The sequence below is a fragment of the Papio anubis genome, chromosome 3 (genome assembly GCF_008728515.1).
Source record: "Papio anubis isolate 15944 chromosome 3, Panubis1.0, whole genome shotgun sequence".
Taxonomy (NCBI): domain Eukaryota; kingdom Metazoa; phylum Chordata; class Mammalia; order Primates; family Cercopithecidae; genus Papio; species Papio anubis.
The window spans coordinates 41,381,042-41,399,985 of NC_044978.1; the positions used below are offsets into that span (position 1 = coordinate 41,381,042).

General features: G+C 39.2%; 1 protein-coding gene across 4 annotated transcripts in view; it reads right to left on the reverse strand.

Moving 5' to 3' along the window:
- The window catches only part of ARHGAP10 (Rho GTPase activating protein 10), a 332,652-nt gene that overhangs the window by 122,727 nt on the left and 190,981 nt on the right, over positions 1–18,944 (reverse strand). For all 4 annotated transcript variants that reach the window (XM_021938123.2, XM_009207677.4, XM_003899252.5 and 1 more), the window contains one exon: positions 6,571–6,645. In XM_021938123.2, coding sequence (XP_021793815.1) covers positions 6,571–6,645 — 75 coding nt within the window. The remainder of the gene's footprint in view (positions 1–6,570; positions 6,646–18,944) is intronic.

Genomic DNA, 18,944 nt, shown 5'->3' on the forward strand with positions numbered 1-18,944 from the left:
TGCGGTTTCCTAGGAAAACATTATATATACAATTTCTCTAAAATACTATAAGATATGTTCTATGACTAGACACTTCTGGCACTTCAGAAAATCTGCAGTAGAGATCAAAGCAAAAAATAAGAGACGGGTTGGGAGTAAGGAAGAATTAGACATAGTGTATTATTTCAACACCCACAATGTATTTCATGTATAGCTATTATCATCGTTGTTAACAGTATCACTCAGTAGCCTTGGCTTATTAGCAAGTGGCACTTTCAGTTGTATGCATATGATTTGTTTTAGGTGGCACTGTTGCTCTCCTACTGTGTATTGAGAGAGGCAGGAGACAGCCAAATAAGAAGGGTAGAGTCCCCAGAGAACCTCCGACCCACCCAGGTCACTGTGTACATGAGGCTTGCCTAAACATGCCCACGGTGAAAATTTCGGTCTTTAACACATGCTCAGTAAGGGAAATAAATCAACGTGGAGTGGCTCAGACTAAGGGCCCATATGCACACTGGGGGAACAGGGCGGAGCTACTGGGAATTCCTGCCTTATGCCAAGGAGGAGCCAGACCTCTTCAACTCATGTGTGGTGGCCTTGCGTTCAGTATGAGAGTTGGGAGCCGGCTGGTGGGACCCCCTTTCTTTGCTGAAAGCTCCCCTTTAGCTTAATAACTTCCACTCTCCTCACCTTTCACTGTGTCCGCGTGTCTGATTTTCCCTGGTGGTGACACAAAAACTCGGATTTAGCCGAATCAGGGAGCAAAAAACATCCTGCATCATTATGACACAGAAAATTGCGGGTGGCACCATGAACGGCAAAATGACTATCAGAATTGGCAACAAACTGGTGAAAGGATGATAAACTTACTCTCAGATTTTCAGGATTTCTGTTCATTAGATTATCTTTCTGAAATTAATATATGATCAACCAAAACAGAAAATGACTAGACAGAGACTTAAAAAGTCATTTACAGTTAACCTTTCACATTAACACTATAATATATACACTCATCCGGGAAATATGTACTGAAAGCCTCTGTGTAACACTCCAGACATTCATTCTAACTTAAACTAGTTTTATTTATCCAAATAGTGCGTACTGATGTGTTTCTTACAAACATCCTTTCAAGTGATAAGTCAATAGGGTTGCTCCTTTATAAAGTAAAAGAAAAAAATTAAATTCAAAATGGCTAGTAAGTTCTAAAGAAAAGGTATGTGGTACCAAGAAAAAAAAAAAAAAAAGGAGATGGGAGAGTTAGTCGGTTGTGGAAAGGAAAGCGTCAATCCTGGCAGAACTAAAATGAAAGGATGGCAGGAAAGGCAAACCCCTAAGGAGTATGGTGGCATCTATGACTCTTATAACTCTGGGCTGGTACACTCAGCTGTGGCATGGTGGCGGGGAGGAGAGCAGCATGGGTATCAAAAAGCTGGGCTTACATGCCTCTAACAACCTGGCCCAGCCATACTACCATAAGCGACTTCCAAACCTATCTGAACTTCAGATCTTCATCTGCACAATGGAGATACTGTAAATGCTCTCACAGAACTATTAAGAGCATCAAGGCAAATGAAGAATGTATACAGATTTCCATAAATAATTAAATGTAGCAGGTTATTACCACTGCTGAGTCACTAAAAAATATAAGCAAGCAGTGATGGTACCTGCCCAAAGGGAGGAGGCAGGAAATGGGTTATGACGAATGATAATGAGCCATCAATATCAATCTGCCTGGTTTTCTACACGCCTACTATGCAAAGGAGAAAATAAGAGATTCATGGAAAAGACTCTTTCTCCCTCACTCCACGATGATGTCTTAACTAAGACCAAAAAAAACCTAGTTGTTTCAAGGTTTTTTTCCTCCCTTATACTGTATTTGTCTTCATGGAGAAGGAAACATCTTGTTAGTATTTCCTTTTTAAAAACACTAAAAAGAAAAACCTGTCAAAATGGGACCACCACATTAAGTCATGCATGCCACTTAAAAAGTTTTAGGCTTGGGATGATGAAGGGTGGATGATAACTCAATGTTGGGTTGAAACTTTCTGAAGATAAAGTAAAACAGGAAGTGATGGTTATTTCACAGCCATAGTATCATACATATGAGGTCAATTACTCAAAGGTCTGAAGACTTTTAAAGCACTTCAACATTTCTTGATTACAGCAACTGACAGCAATATGCAATAAACTACAACAATGGCAATTGACACTGATTACATTTTGATCAGTTCCTACAATTCAGAACTCATTTGTTACTGAGCTTGTCAGACAAGCCACAGATACATTCAAGAAATCAAATTAAGCACCCTGATTAAAGGTGCAATCCTTTATAACTAGGACTAAATAATTCTGTTCTAAAGCCTTTGCCAACCAATTACTTCAGTAACTGAATATTCTCTCTCTCATTAAATCAATTATTTAAATCTCATTTTAACATACAAGTCAGATAACATTTTCAATCAACTTGCTACCAGCAAACCATCTTTTTAAAATCCAAGAGGCTTCTAAAGGAAATCTTTTATTTCCAGCTTTCTACCAAATTATGATTCTGTATTTTGAGAATCATATTCTTTCCATGGAAAAATAAGCCATCATTCTAAATTCATGGAATAAAAAGCAGCTGTCATATCAGAAGCAAATGACTACATAGCGTCTATGTTACTCTCTCTTAAATTTTCACTGTTTTCAAATAGCTCAATCATCCCTAGCAGTCCTTTACAATGAGTAAATGCACTGGGACTAGGCAGAATTTAATAATTCTTTGGGATTCAAACATGAAAATACATTTGGAGGGTTCATTCAGAATATATGATCTACCATAAGAAAGACAAAAACAATTTGCTTCCTTTCTGACCAAGGAAGGACACTTCATGGATTTGTTAAAAATCTGAACTAACAAGCACAGATAAAAAGAGTTGACTTTTTATTTGGGTGAACGTTTCACACTTACGTAACCACTGGTCATTTTTTTTTGAAACTGAAAATCTGCAGTCCAACCTAAATGCAAAGTGCAATTTTATGCAGCTGCTAGCACCCTACTCAACACTGACTTAGGTCCAATTTTAAAGTACTTGAAAAAGCACAATGAATGGATGAATTTTGAAAATATGTCGTATAATAAAAAATCAGATATTTTTCAGCTACGTTAGTTCACGTTTTTCCCCAATCGATGCAACAAAGTTGTCCTACAAAGGAAACAAGGTAATGGTTTTCAAGTAAAACTCTTCTCATTTCTTGTTTTCTGTGGTTTTATGTGTGAAAATAAAGTCATCCAGCCCTTCTTGCAAATCAGATTTAGAATTAACCACTGAGCTCACCAGACCACACAAGCTACTACCACATTTTCTCACAATTTCCTCTTATCTTGCTCTGATGTTTTAAAGTAAAGTAGGGAAGGAGGAATAATGCGTAACAATTCTACCTCCTATCAGTTCTAATCTACCATGAACTATTGTAATTGCTATTTACATTCCCACTCCATTTACTAAAAAATCATGACTCACCCAAAGACAACTCATCTGATATTTCTCCCTGCCTTTCCCAACTGTGCTGTTTCTACTTTACAAAAACAATAACAACTTCTACCAAATCTGTGCACCCTGTCTTAGAGGCTGCAAAAGGGAAGAAAAAGGCAGGCATCTGCTCATATGGGCATGTTCTTTCAGCACCTTAAGAAGCTTGGTCCAGGGAAAGGCTCAGAGGCTGCTGGAAATCCAGTGGACAGTTGCCTTAGGCTCCCAGAGGGGAAGACAACTAAGAATGCCCTCTCATCACCAGGTGGAGGAAGGCAGCTGCCTGCTCCTTTACCTGGCCTCGAGGAGAATAACTGCCTCTCTATTTAGACAATTTTGTATGGTCAATGTCATTGCTATTTCATGCCAGCTGGGAGGTAGGAGAGAAGGAAAGAAGGGGGAGAAAATAAAGAGGGTAAGGAGGGAAGAAAGGGCAGGAGAAGGAAGAAGGACAGAAGGAAAATGGAAAGAAACATTTTTCTCTATTTTAATATGAAATATGAAGGGAAAAAACACACCAGAAAAAAGAGACAAATGAAAAAACATGCAAGAGATTAAGCACATAATGTTTTAGAAATCATTATAAACTTTTACACGAGTAAAGAAGACTTAAAACACTTCAACAAACAATACAAAGTATTTTGTGTAAAAATGGCAATAAAAAATTCTGAAGTAAATAATTACCTCTCAAGAACTACAGAGAACTGGGTAAATGGCAGCTCTCCTCAAAAAATAGTACCTGGCTTAGGACTGTTTCTCAAATACTTAAAAGTTAAATTATTTCCCATTTCTACAAAGACAACGCATTACAAACAAAATGTTCTTCGAAAAAAATTCAAAGTTGAAATAAACCTATTACCTTCAAGAATAATAATAATAAACACTAATTATTTAAAAAAGCAAAGTTAAAAATTGGGCAGACCCACACAATTTTTTCGTCTTCAGGATATATACGTAACCCTGTAACAATGCAGCAAAATGGGAAAGGTTGGAGAAAAATAATATCCCTAAGATTATGTAGACATGACTATTCAAAACTCTAAAACCCTTTTTTTGGAAAAGCCATTAAATTATTCCCATTTGAGCACTCAATCTGGATAAAAGGAAAGAAATTAGGAAACATTAAATTGACTAGGAAACAGTAAGTATTTTGTCAAGGGCTAAGGTTTGTATTGGTAGCATAAGGTAACAAGAAAATGGTATTAATGTTAATGAAAATCCAAAGTTTTTGATTGATAATCTTAAATTCATCGTAGGAATTATTTATAGATTACTCAAAACAAAGGTATATTGTGTAACCCTCTTAAATGAATGAGGAGGTAACAAGTCAGTAACTGTCTCACATCAATTCTCTAACTTTCCTCTGTTTGCAGAGTGATATTACTGAAAACATAAGCATTTCCCTTGCCAGCAATATGTATGAGGTTGCGTCACACTTATGTCCTGGGCTTCTCTACTCTGAGGCTCATGAAAAGTAGAAACAGTTTTCCAGGTCATTAATTTTTTGAGGGTTTAGATATTTAATAACACCTTGTAAGTTAAGGACTGGCTTGGGACATTTCCCATGAGCAGAGCAAACTACCACGCTGAGTTGAGCAATGCTGTACACGTAGAATTTTATGAGATGACCAACAAATTTTGAGACAGCTTAACACTTCAAGGTGACCACAGAAAAACCCTTCTTCAAACTTTCCTTGAACAGGAACAAGATGATAATAAAAATAATGCCAGGTCCTTAGGATCAATTTACCATCAAAATGTGCCTTTCAGTCCACATTTCCCATTCTGGTATCAACATACTCCTCCAGTTCTAATCATCATAACACCATCTTGGAAATGAAAGAAGTGTTTCTAATTTTAAAATTAAGTAAAAGCAGATGCTGTAGTCCCATTAAATTCTTCCAGCTGCTACTGAACCACTGGCAACCTGAGTCTATTTAATTTGGAGACCACTAATGGTAAAAAGGAAAATCTGACTGCCAAAATTGCACACCCAAGTTAAACCAGAGAGGCAGAAAATGAAAACAGCTTATGGAAGCGAATGTATTCTAATAAGGCTCTCCAACTGATGATGGGCAATTTTTCCTGTGGTTAATAGCTTACAAAAGATTGTTGCTTATTAAATCCTTAATTCAAATATAGCCAAACAAGCAATCCTATCCGTAGCATGGCAGTTGATTTTATTCAACTTGGCTCATGCTTCCTAAAAATGAGTCTTTGCTATAATGCTTTAAGATGCAGACAGGTTGGAATGTATTCACAGCACACCTGAGGGCACTGTTAATATTGATTAATGAAAGTAAGATATCAAATAAATTAATACGTAGCAAGATCATAATGACAGATTGGTTTGATACACAGGCCCTCTAGCCTGATGAGTTATCATCACTCTTCAAGAGGCAGCCTGTTTTGGGGTGGGGGAGAAATGGAGTGTCTTACAGGTGGCAATGAACTGACAGCAGTGTGTAATGTAAAAGCGCTTTGTCATTCACATAACGTCTGGGGTAATGAAATGAATTCACTCTCTGGCTTCCTCTAGTCTGCGACGCCAAAGAACACTGTGTTATCAGCACAGATGGAGCATGCATGGTTCTGGAGGAGAGCCTGGTGTGAACTACAAACAAGCCACTGTGAATACCAATGAATCCCTGAGAATCAGACCCTTGCTGTCAAATGACAGTTTTGGAAGCTCCATAAAAATGAGCTAGTCCCAGTGGTCTTGTCCAACCAAATGTACTGTCACAATTGTGGACAGGCTATTTGGAAACCACGCAAAGCGTAGAGGCCTGACTGCCACTTCCCTGTGAGAAGCAAGCACAGGAAGACAGTCAACCAGGGGGTGCATTCTTTTTTCTTTCATTTCTTAGTAAGAGGTAACAGACAATCTATCAATCTATACCGATGCAAATACTAATCTACTTCTGTGGTTCAATTGTCTCTGCTCAGCAGAAAACTCCTGTAGGAAGTAGAGGAATGGAATCACAAGTATTCTCTACATTACTATGAAATATTAAGCTGTGAAATCAATGAACATATACAAATAACACATGGAAAAATGATTAGAAAAGAGGCATACCCATCAACATACTGAGAAGTCTCTGGACCTTTGAACTCACCCCTACAACTCTGTACAATCCTTGGTCATTTATACCTATGGGAAGAAACAAACTATTAGCAAAACAGAAGACTATCATATTTTAAAAGCCATCAAGCAGTTGCATTCACAATCTTTGCTAACTAACATTAGCAGCACTCCTGTTAACTATAAAAATAACCTTTGAAAAAAGCAAGTATTTAACAACTTGTTTTACTAGCTTTTCATCTGTAAGTTGTGGTTAAAAAATAATCTCAGCAAACAATGTTCCATGTGGACAAAAATGAAATGCCTCAACGTTAGTAAGTTAGTTAAGTATCATGGATACATTGAAATGAATACCAATCCAACTTGTAAAGATGCACTAAAACTTTTATGTTTATTGTATTTACTTGTTTATATATTCAAACGTTTTAGCCTTTTAAAAATATGGTGATGATTAGTACACAGAAAGAAATCATTGTTTGGACAATTCTTGAAAACCATGGAAATTCATTCGAAACTAAAGCAAAACTGTAATTTTTTTAAAGTTGTTACAGGCCCTGTCCAGTGAGGAGCTCTGAAACTTCAAATCAATATCACCACAAAGTATACTGCAAAATGAACCAAATCAATGCATCCTCTCTCTCTACAGAGATCTGAAAACAAATTGTCCCTGAGAACAAGAGACATATAAAAGGTACTGTCAAACATAATTTGGTATGCTCAACAAATATCCTTATCATTTGGATTCTGATCTGAACAAATCAATGATGAAAAGACATTTTTGATGCAATTAGGAAACTCTGAGTGGCACCAAGGATATGTAAGAAAATCTTCATTTGTTTAAAGTTGCATCCTGAAAGGGGTGAAAGTAACCTTACATTTACTTTAAGAAGGAAAAAGGGATAGATGAAACAACTATGGCAAAATCCTGATAATTATTGAATCTGGATGAGAATATGGGAGTTCATTATACCAATCTCTCTACTTTTTTACGCTTGAAAATTTTCATAGTAATGACTTCCAAAAACTGTGACTTATATTTACTTCTCAAACGAGTTGCAGCTTTCTGGCTGTGTGTTTATTTTTCTCCACTATGAATGTTAAAGCTAACAAGAACACAACTGGCTGACAGGCAGATGATGCCTCTAATCCCCAAAGTTTCCAAAACAAAATAACACAACAAAAGGCCATGGAATTTGCCCACGAGGGTTTACTTTCTTTTCACCTCCCTGCTCGGAGCGATGAAAAGAATACTAGCCAGAGTCTAAAGAACTGGATTCAAGTCAGTTCAGTCACTCATGAGGAAGACAGGAAACCTCTTGGAGTCTCTATGCTGTATCTGAGATCAAGGACTGCATCCTATACCCTATGTTATGCTGGGAGAGAAATGAGACGATACTAACACGTGTCCTATAGATGGTAACTCACAGCGCACACACAAAAGCATTCATTCTTCCTTGCCAAGTTTTGTCCCTTCTTTTTCTCTTTGCTTTTTTAAAAATTATAGTCACATATGCTATTTTTTTTTAAGTTCAGGGCTACATGTACATCTTTGTTACATAGATAATAAACCTGTATCATGGCATTTGTTGTACAGACTATTTCATCACCCAGGTACTAAGCCTAGTACTCATTAATTATTATTCTTGATCCCCTCCCTCTTTCGACCCTCCACCCTCTCATAGGCCCCAGTGTGTGTTGTTCTCCTCTATGTGTCCATGAGTTCTCATCATTTAGCTCCCACTTATAAGTGAGAACATGCAGGGTTTGGTTTTCTATTCCTGCATTACTTTGCTAAGGATAATGGCCTCCAGTTCCATGCATGTCCCGGCAAAGGACATGAACCTCGTTCCTTTTTAGGGCTGCATAGTAGTCTGTGGTACCTTATGTACCACACTTTGTTTCTTTTGGAGATGGAGTTTCACTCTTGTTGCCCAGGCGAGAGTACAATGGAGTAATCTTGGCTCACTACAACCTCCGCCTCCCAGGTTCAAGTGATTCTCCTGCCTCAGCCTCCCAAGTAGCGAGGATTACAGGCATGGGCCACCGTGCCCAGGTAATTTTGTATTTTTAGTAGAGATGGGGTTTCACCATTTTGGTCAGGCTGGTCTCAAACTCCTGAGCTCAGGTCATCCGCCTGCCTCAGCCTCTCAAAGTGCTGGGATTACAGGCAAGAGCCAATACGCCTGACCCCACATTTTCTTTATCCAGTCCATCACTGATGGGCATTTAGGCTGATTCCATATCTTTGCTATTGTGAGTAGGGCTGCAATAAACATACATGTGCATGTGTGTGTATAATAGGGTGATTCATATTACTGGGTATATACCCAAAGGAATATAAATTCTCTTTGCTTTTTATTCCTTATTTTTTAAGTTTTGCAAATGTCCTATTTTTCCTTCTGTTAAAGGCGGAATTGTATCCCCCCAAATTCATCTATTGACATCTTAATCCTCAGTACTTCCAAATGTGACTGTATTTAGAAATAGGTCTTGAAAAAAAAGTAATTAAGTTAAAATGAGGTCACCAGGGTGGGCACAAATCCACCATGATTGGAGGCCTTGTAAGAAGAGATGAGGACACAGACATGTACAGAGGGGGACCATGGGAAGACACAGGGACAAGACAGCCACTCCCATGCCAGAGAGAGGCCTCAGAAGAAATCAACCCTGCTGATAGCTTAATATTGGACTTGTAGCCCCTAGAATTGTGAGAAAATTGACTTCTATTGTTTATCAGCAACCCCCATCCCCAATCTTTTAGGCACCAGGGCCCGGTTTCATGGAAGACAATTTTTCCACTGACAGGGGTGGGGGATGGTTTCAGAATGATTCAAGCGCATTACATTTATTATTAGATTCTCATAGGAGCACACAATCTAGATCGCCACATGTGCAGTTCACAATAGGGTTTGCACTCCTATAACAATCTAATGTCCCACTGATCTGACAGGAGGCGGAGCTCAGGCCATAAGGCTCGCCCACTGCTCACCTCCTGCTGTGGGGCCTGGTTCCTAACAGGCCACAGTCTGGGGACTGGGGACCCCTGGTTTAAGTCACCCAGTCTGTGATACTTTATTATGGCAGCCCAAGCAGACTAATAATTACTCTCTATCTCATTAGAGCTTAAAGAACCAGAAGAGCAAAGGCTAGCCCTTAGTCTAAGTCTACTCAGAACTCTAAGGAGTCACAGCAGCAGAGGCACACCTTCCTGAAGGGGAGCGCTCAGTGACTACAAGGGAGGATAAGGAGGCCGCAAAGCCCTGCCAGGAGTTGGGAAAAAGAAACGGAAGTTGCCAAGAAACACAAAAATCAGAGACCTTTTGAGCCTCATACAGGAAAAAAGATTGAGCCTCATTCCTCCCTTCTTTTTGGAAGCCAGAAGGACATGTCCAGATGGTTTAAAATACCAGAGGGTTTCGGTACTACTCGAGTTAAGAAACCTAAAAATGTTTGACCTCAGTGGTAGAAACCAAAAGAGCAAATCATACTCTGCATTCAAACAAACATGCCTCTGTGAAAAGGGCCTGAATTATATGGAAAGATGAAATAAGAAAGCCACTTCGGCAATAATAATCACTCTGTGCCGGTAATTACTATCAAATAATTGATCAAGTTCAAATTCATCAACCTGAGAGAAGTAGAGTTAATTGCTAATGCATACTGAGAGGTGCAAGGGGGAATTAAAGCTACTCAACACAGTTTTTACATTTTTAAATGAAATTTAAATAAACCTTGCACAAAAGCAGCTTGGAAATAGCACATAAAATACATACACTCCAGTCTTGTTGGATTTTCTATTTCTTGCTACACTGTTCTCAAAGGCTCTGAACTAAATGAGAGCTGGAACATTCTTTTTATCTATGAACACATATATGTTCATATAAAAGGCATCAAATACATTTTAAGGATATAAACCAACCAATATGCCAAGGCGTATCAGTGAGTTTATCATGTCCTTTCCAGCTTCTTTTCCAAATTTCCCTGTCAACCAAAGGGATCACTATTTCTGATCAACAAGTATTAGAAATTTGAAATCTTTAACTTCTTCCCTGTCACTTTCCAAATGCAACAAGTCAATGTCCACTCTTTCTTCAAACTTCAGACTAATTTCTGCCTCTTCAACACAGTCCTGAATTTCATGCACACACATTTATTATGGAATCCCTAAAAAGAAACACACAACTATAATCCATTCTGAACACTGTCTTCTATCTTCTTATTTTCAAACCACTATTATTATCTAACATCCCCTGGATCCCCATTTAAGAGCAAGCCTTCAGATCCAGCCCACATCCTCTAGCCTTAAGAAGTATGTAAGGCACACACACACACACGTCCATGCCGGGCCTCACCTCATCTTCCTACAGGGACTGCAGTGTATTCAACTTAATCACAACAGACGGCTTGACCATCACCCACAAATAACCAAGTTCATTGCATCCTCTGCGGCTACATTCAGGCTGAAGTCTCCCCAGTAGGAATGCTCTTCCCCTTCTCTTCACAGATTTATTCAACTGTCATATATTTATTCATCAGATATGTGCCAGGTGCTATTCTGGTTGCCCAAGATTCGACAGTCAGTAAAATTCCCATCTAAACCTTCAAAATCGGATAAAAATCCCCTTTTTGACACCAGCCCACAGTGACATTCCCTTCTTCTAAATATAACTCAAAATTAATTCCTTTTAACACTTGATTTAAGTATTTTTATTTTTAAGACAGGGTCTTGTTCTGTCACCCAGGGTGGAATGCAGTGGTGTGATAACAGCTCACGGCAGCCTTGACCTCCTTGGATCAAGCAATCCTCCCATGTCAGCCCCTAGACTAGCTGGGACTACAAACACATGCTACCACACTTGGCTGAATTTTTTATTTTTTTGTGGGGGGGGGGTCTCACTATGTTGTCTGGGGCTGCTCTCAAACTCCTGGCTCAAGTGGTCCTACTGCCTCAGGGCATCCCAAAGTGCTGGGATTACAGGCAAGAGCCACTGCACCCACCAGGGTACATCTTAAAACAAGTCCACAATCTTAAGTCACAATTTTGAAAATCAAAAGTGTTCACGGATAGAGGAGTGGCATCACCAAGATGGTGGCATAGAAAGTAACCTGCTCATATCCCCATATGACAGTAAGAATTCCGCATCCATCCATCATCAAATTCTGACGGCATCTCAGGATTCAGGTGAAAGTTTGTGAAACCTTGGTGGAGCCCAAGACCTGGGAGGGTCGCTTTGAGAGTGCAGACCAACATCCAGGTGGCTGATGTGCCACAAGCTTGCTCCTAGGTTCAAGCATGACAGTGGTCCAGTCCTCCATGGGACCTGGCTACAGCCCTGTTTGGCCTTGAGTCTGCAGCTGAAACTATCTGCCAAGGGGTCCAAAAGGAATCTTGTACACTGGTGCTTTGGCAGAAAGGTTTGTCTGCATACTAACAGTGGTCTCAGCAGTAAACTTGAGATTTGCCCTGTGGCTTCACTCCAGGGCCCCTCAGCCAAGGTCCCAGCTCAGAGCTGCTCGCACAGGGACCCAGAGGGAGACTCATCCATGTCTCGCAGCCTGGGAGCCTGAGCCTTCCAGATGGGTTTGCCAACCTCTGCCCCACAACAGATCCCATGGGGACCCAGGCTCAGCTCCCGCCCCTCCCACTGCAATCAGGGAACAATCTTGTGTTGAGACCTACTAGGAGACATACACCCCAAGCGGCTGGCTCTCCAGCCTCTGCCCCACAGCAGATCCCAAGAAGGCCTCATCTCAACTCCAGCCCATTCTGCTACAGTCAGAAATTCATCCCACCCATGCAGAGACCTGCTAGGACACACACCCATCTGGACCAGTGGAACAGTCTTCCGGACTCAGGTCCTTGGCCAGTATTCCCACACAGTCCCAGTACTTCTTGGGTCTTCCCCAGGTCCATCTGGGGCAGAAAGCCACATCAACTTCTGAGTCCTGAAGAGACTCGTGGCAAGCCTGGGCTTAGAGCATCCTCTAGTGCTGAGACAGCTTCAGTGGTCACAGGCTCAGGAAACCCAAGAGTCAATCAGCTTAGAATCCTGGAAGGCCCTCTGAAGAACAGGCACAAAGCCAGACTGGGTAGATGAAAATAGCTAATCCCTCAATGCGCAAACACTCAAACACTGTCACACATCTACAAGCATCGAGAGCATTCAGGGACTGGCACAGTGGCGAGTGCCTGTAATCCCAGCTACTTGGAAGGCTGAAGGAGAAGGACTGCTTGAGCATAGGAGTTCAAGGCCATAGTGTGCTATGACTGCACCTCTGAATAGTCTCTGCGCTCCATCCTGGGCAACAGAGCAAAACCTTGTCCCTAAAAAAAAAATTTTTTAAAGAACATTCAGGGAAATATGACCTCACCTAACATGCAATATAAGGCAACAGAGACTAACCCTAAAGTGATGAAGATGTGCGATCTCTCAGACAAAGAATTCAAAGAAACTGGGCTTCCTTCTTAACAAACTTCAAGAAAACACAGAGAATCGATTCAGAAATTTATTGGGGAAATTTAACAGAGAGATTGAAATAATTTTAAAAATCAAAACGAAATTCTGAAGCTGAAAAAGTATAAATGCATGACCTGAATTCAGGTTGAGTATTTTATTCACTCAGACTGAATGTTCATATTTCACATATTAAAAGCAATTTCCACACTAAACCTACCTGGAGATGTAATATTCTATTCAGTATATGTCTCATATTACCTTTTTATTGTTTTTTCCATATTTTATTCCCAACTTTTAAGTTCAGGGGTACATACGCAGGATGTGCAGGTTACATAGGTAAATGTGTGCCATGGTCGTCTGCTGCACAGATCATCCCATCACTCAGGTATTAAGCCCAGCATCCATTAGCTATTCTTCCTGATCCTCTCCTTCCTCCCACCCCCTCGCCCTCCCACAGGCCCCAGTGTATGTTGCTCCCCCCATTGGTCCATGTGCTATTATTTAGCTCCCACTTATAAGTGAAAACACGAGATACGTGGTTTTCTGTTTCTGCATTACTTTGCTAAGGATAACGGGCTCCAGATCCATCCATGTCCCTGCAAAGGACACGGTCTCATTCCTTTTTATGGCTGCATAGTATTCCATGGTATATTACATGTACTGCATTTTCTTTATCCAGTCTATCATTGATGGGCATTTGGGTTGATTCCATGTCTTTGCTATTGTGAAAAGTAACGCAATGAACATACACATGCATGTGTCTTTATAACAATTTACATTCCTTTGGGTATATGGAATTGCTGGGTCAAATGGTATTTCTGCCTCTAAGCCTTTAAGGAATCACCACACTGTCTTTCACAATGGCTTAACTAATTTACACTCCCACCAACAGTGTAAAAGTGTTCTTTTTTCTTCACAATCTCGCCAGTATCTGTTGTTTTTCTGACTTTTTAATAACAGCTATTCTGACCAGCTTGAGATGGTATCTCATTGTGGTTCTGACTTGCATTTCTCTAATGATTAGTGATGCTGAACTTTTTTTTCATATGTTGGTTGGCCACATGTATGTCTTCTCTTGAGAAGTATCTGTCCATGTCCTTTGCCCACTTTTCAGTGAGGTTGTTTTTCTCATGTAATTTTAAGTTCCTTATAGATTCTGGATATTACACCTTTGTCAGATGGATAGATTGCAAAAATTTTCTCCCATTCTGTAGGTTGTCTGTTTGCTCTGGTGATAGTTTCTTTTGCCATGCAGAAGCTCTTTAGTTTAATAAGATCCCATTTGTCAATTTTTGGTTTTTGTTGCAATTGCTTTTGGCATCTTCATCATGAAAACTTTGCCTGTGCCTATGTCCTGAATGGTCTATTATCTTTAATTTTAAAAGTTCTAAATTCCAAAACACGCCAAGCCTTGGAATTTTCAGATGAAGAATCATGAACCTGTATTCCACCTTCTCTCCAAATACAGAGGTATTACCTGGAAAGATACTAGGTCAACCTTGGTTTTTGCTTTTAATAGCTTTTATGGTGCTTTGTATAGAATAGTTGGACAGAATAGGTATAGCTAAGGTAGATCTGACTTGAAATTGATATAGAACTATAGATACAGACTTGGGCCAAAATGTACATCACAATTCAGAACTGAAAAATTAAAGTTAAAATATCCAAATTATTGTGATTTTTCAGGATATAAATGCTCAGTGATGATATTGACATCAATATTTTCTAACTTTTAACAAAAATTTGTAACCTGGTGAATGTGTTTACAGGCTGAAAGTGTTTTTCTCTCTCTTAATAAATGAGATTGAGATTGGTTCTGATAGTTAGCAAACAAAAGGTAAGCTAATCTCCACTATAGTGATGAGCAGCTGACGACAGCTGTCTCTGGGCAAAATGGATAAGGTAAAATCAAATGTGTCTTACTTCCTACCATCTGTCTCCTGCAATCTCCCACAACACTGTCATACAGCGCTACTCACATCACCCACATCTTCCTTGAGGAGAGGGTCAAAAAGTGGGAAGCAGTCAAGTTTCATCATCATCTCTGCTCAGCTGTTTCCCTCTCAAACCCAAATGGTGTTACCAGAGCCAGAGACCACTCAGCTCCAGAAAACACCTGCATGGAACTACTGAGCACTAGTGGGAATCCACTGGTCCCTGTAGGTGGGCTGCAGAAGCAAGACAAAAAATAAGATGTTCTGGGATAGTTAAAAAATCATATGCAAAAGGAAAATAAAACTTAAGAGGGCTGATAAATGCAGGTAAACTACAACTGGCAAATAAATGTGATGAATCTGAAAACAAAGTAGCATTAGAATAAAGGAAGCAGAAGAGAAAAGACAGGTAATTTTTAAAAATAGAAATGGTAAACAGGGAGAAGAATACAAAATGAAAGGGAGGAAAAATTGGAAATAAATGAGAAGAAAGGATAGAAATTACATAACATTTAATTTCCTGTTAATTTCACAGGAATTGTTGAGTACTTATATTTTAGGCAGTGAGTTGCAATCAAGTGAAGACACAGGGTAAAATTAAAGAGACAATTAGGTTTAAGAGAGTAACCTGCAACTAAATAGGCCAAGAAGTTCTTATCTTTTCAGCTTCAGGGGCAGTTTTTATACCTGATAGCTCTATATTCTTAATATCTCAACTTGTCCTTAGCCTATGGTATAAATTTAACAAATGAATTGAAAAATAAATGAACAATTAATATATCGATGATTAATCAGTAAAGGAAATACAGAAATAAAATATAAGACAGAAAAAGATGTAACAACAAAGGAGAAGGGCTCAAAGTGAAAGATAAACACTTTTGATGGTAACAGACATGAAATGATTAAAAAGGATTTTGCAGCTGTATGATTCTACAGAAATACATTGTCAAATTCCATGGTTCTGTAAACTAACATTCAGCTCTCATCTAGTAACCAGCAGATTGCTTGGCATGGAATGAGATAGTTCATCAATATTTGTGGAGTGACTGAATCATTTATTTGCACTTGCGTGTGTTGACAACAGGGGTAAAAGGTCATTAATGTTCATACTGGCATTCACGGGATTTACATCAGAAGTCGAACATTTCATTATTAATGAGGCACACGTGCATATATATATATACACACATGCACAAATACAAATATAGGTTTGCATATCCCTCTAGCACTGCAGAGACAGATTTACCTACGGGTTATATAATAAACATATGCTTGTATGCACATAAAAATATTAATCATTATTTTAGATGCCTTATATGTATATATTTTCATAATTACTAATATTAGCTAATCTTGAAATATTCTTGAAAATGAAGGAAAAACGCACTCTTCATGAAATAATTAGAAAAACTTGTGAGGAAATACCTAGCGATCTGGCCAAGAATGATGTATTAAGGTAATATTAAGAAAAGTAATGAAAAGACCCATGAGTATTGTTTCAGATCATAGGTGGATTACAAAAATGTGATGATGAGTCCTTTACATATAACTAGTCCTCAGTAAGCACTAATGTTTAAATGTCTGTGAGTACAGTGAACACTTTCTAGGCTATCTGCTGCACTGGGTTACATAAAAATAAACAGGTTCACACACAAAGATACTCTTCCAAGATACTCAGCAATTCATAACATTATAACATTCTGTCAAAGATGTGTATTTATATTAAAATGGTTTTAAATATAAGCAGACAGAAGAATGATTCTCTCTACTCCATCAAAGGGACATATTCACCGTCATAAATTTAAGATATGGTATTTACATAATTCTAAAGCTTTGGGAGAAGAATGCATTATTTGTAACACTTACAAGTGCATTAAATACTGCCAAGCAGCAGGATAAGGGATAATTCCTAAGCACTGAGGCAGAAGATAAAGTATGGCTGCACAAAAATGAGATTCAACATAATATTGATTAACATTTTAAACTTTCTGGACCTTGGTACCTCCATTTAAATAAAAAACAAATGTATCTTGGAAATACAAATGTGTTAAGGTTACAAGACATAAACTATTACAAGTTAAGGTTACTGACATTTGGGAAACTTCCAACTCTGCCACCTTCTAGCTATGTGACCTAGCAAGTTATTCAACCTCTCTGTGCTCAGCTTCTTCATCTGAAAATGGGGTTAATGATGGGAACTGGATTGCTGTGAACATTAAAGGAGATAATGTTTATACAGCAAGTGCATGAGCTTCCCACATACCAAGCAATCATTAAATCCTTTAATTGTAATATAACACTCAAAATTAATTCCAAAATAGCTAGGCACGATACATATAAATGCCCTAACCAAGGCCTTTAATCTATAAGCCCATTTTCATAAAATAAAGCACACCCTGGGACGAGAGTCAAAATTTATTTAACGAGAATGACTCATGGAAAATATACAATTCCTGCTCACCAATAACATTTGTAAGTTCTTCTCCTGGATGATAATTATTTGAACAGCAGATACAGAAACATTACAGACAGTTATTGCCTGCCAGCAACTAATCTGTTTTTCCCCTTCCTATAAGTCTTGCTTTCGCTTTCACGTTTGCCTTCACCTACTCTTTGTGTAAACACATTTCTGTATTGTGATGATTAGCCTCCCCATCAGCAGGCACTTTTAGGAAAGGTCTTAGGATCTCATTCCCACAGTCTTCCCACTTCCAAACAAACCAGAGACTAAACACAGAAACGAGACAGCTGGGCACGTGAGGGTGGCTGTGCCCACTGGGGTTATCTGTCACATCCACTCACTATTGTCCCATCCCAGGAGAAAAGTGAGAAATATTTTTAAAAGTGCAAAGCAAATACCCACTTCTGGGTCTAACCCATATTTTTGGAAGTACTGACAATTTTAGGCCTCTAAAGATACATCTAAGGCTTGACACTAAGTCTCATCCTCTGGAATCCAAGTCTCAAATACAAAAGGTAGATAGTTTATTAGCTGCAGCCTCTGTATTAGGGTCAAAATGGACTGCATACTACAGGTGGCTGGCCTCGTTTTCAGTTTCTAGGCAACACAAGAGAAAGCATTTTAGCTTCAGACCAGACCCCCTAGACTTGTTGCTATTCCTTCTACCCAAGCCACTGGCGAAGTGCCTAGACGGGGCCTAGAGGAAAGTGACAGAGTAACAGGGAGTTTCCAATTTCAGTAGTAACCTTTGGGGCCCCACACTCTCCCAGAGGTCTCCCTAGCCCAGTATCTAACAGAGGCACTGGCTGTGACTCACTCAATGCGCCCTTCAGTTTTTCCTCACAGCATGAACCTGGGCAAAAGGAGTTATCTCACAGCCTCTGGGCATTCCCGTAGGATCAAGCTCCCTCATCACCACTAAGTTGCATTGTCCACCAACTCTTCCTCTCACCGTTTCTGCTGCCATAGGATAATTCTGACTTAGAGCCAGGAGACTAGGCTCCAAACCCCAGCTTTGCCTAGTTGCGTGACCTGTGACAGGTTTACCCTACCTTGTTCTGGCCTCTGATACCACATGTACAACTGAGCCTATTAATACATATCTGCTCAACTACCTACAGAGTTTTATGAAGACTGTGTGAGAGAGTGTGATATACTCCAAAAATATAAAATGCAATACGTTAAAATTTTTAATATATTGTCATATGCAGATTCTATATTGACATTATGTCTGCTATGAAGAGACCTCCCGAGGTGTTGCAGCGATCCTCAGCAAAGGCAGTGCATCTTTCCCTTCAGAGGTCCATGAAGCAGTTGTTATGGAAAAAAGGCAGGTGTAACTTTAGAATGGCTTAATCCTGAATCTAGATGAACACTTTCAGACAGTGATATTTAAATCTTCCCTCCCTACTTACCTTTCCTACAGTACTCTCAAACTTTTAAACTTTTTTCTTTAAAAGCTTGTCTTCTATTTTTCTTTCCTTCATCTCCAGTATCCTCAAAAAAAAAAGGTCA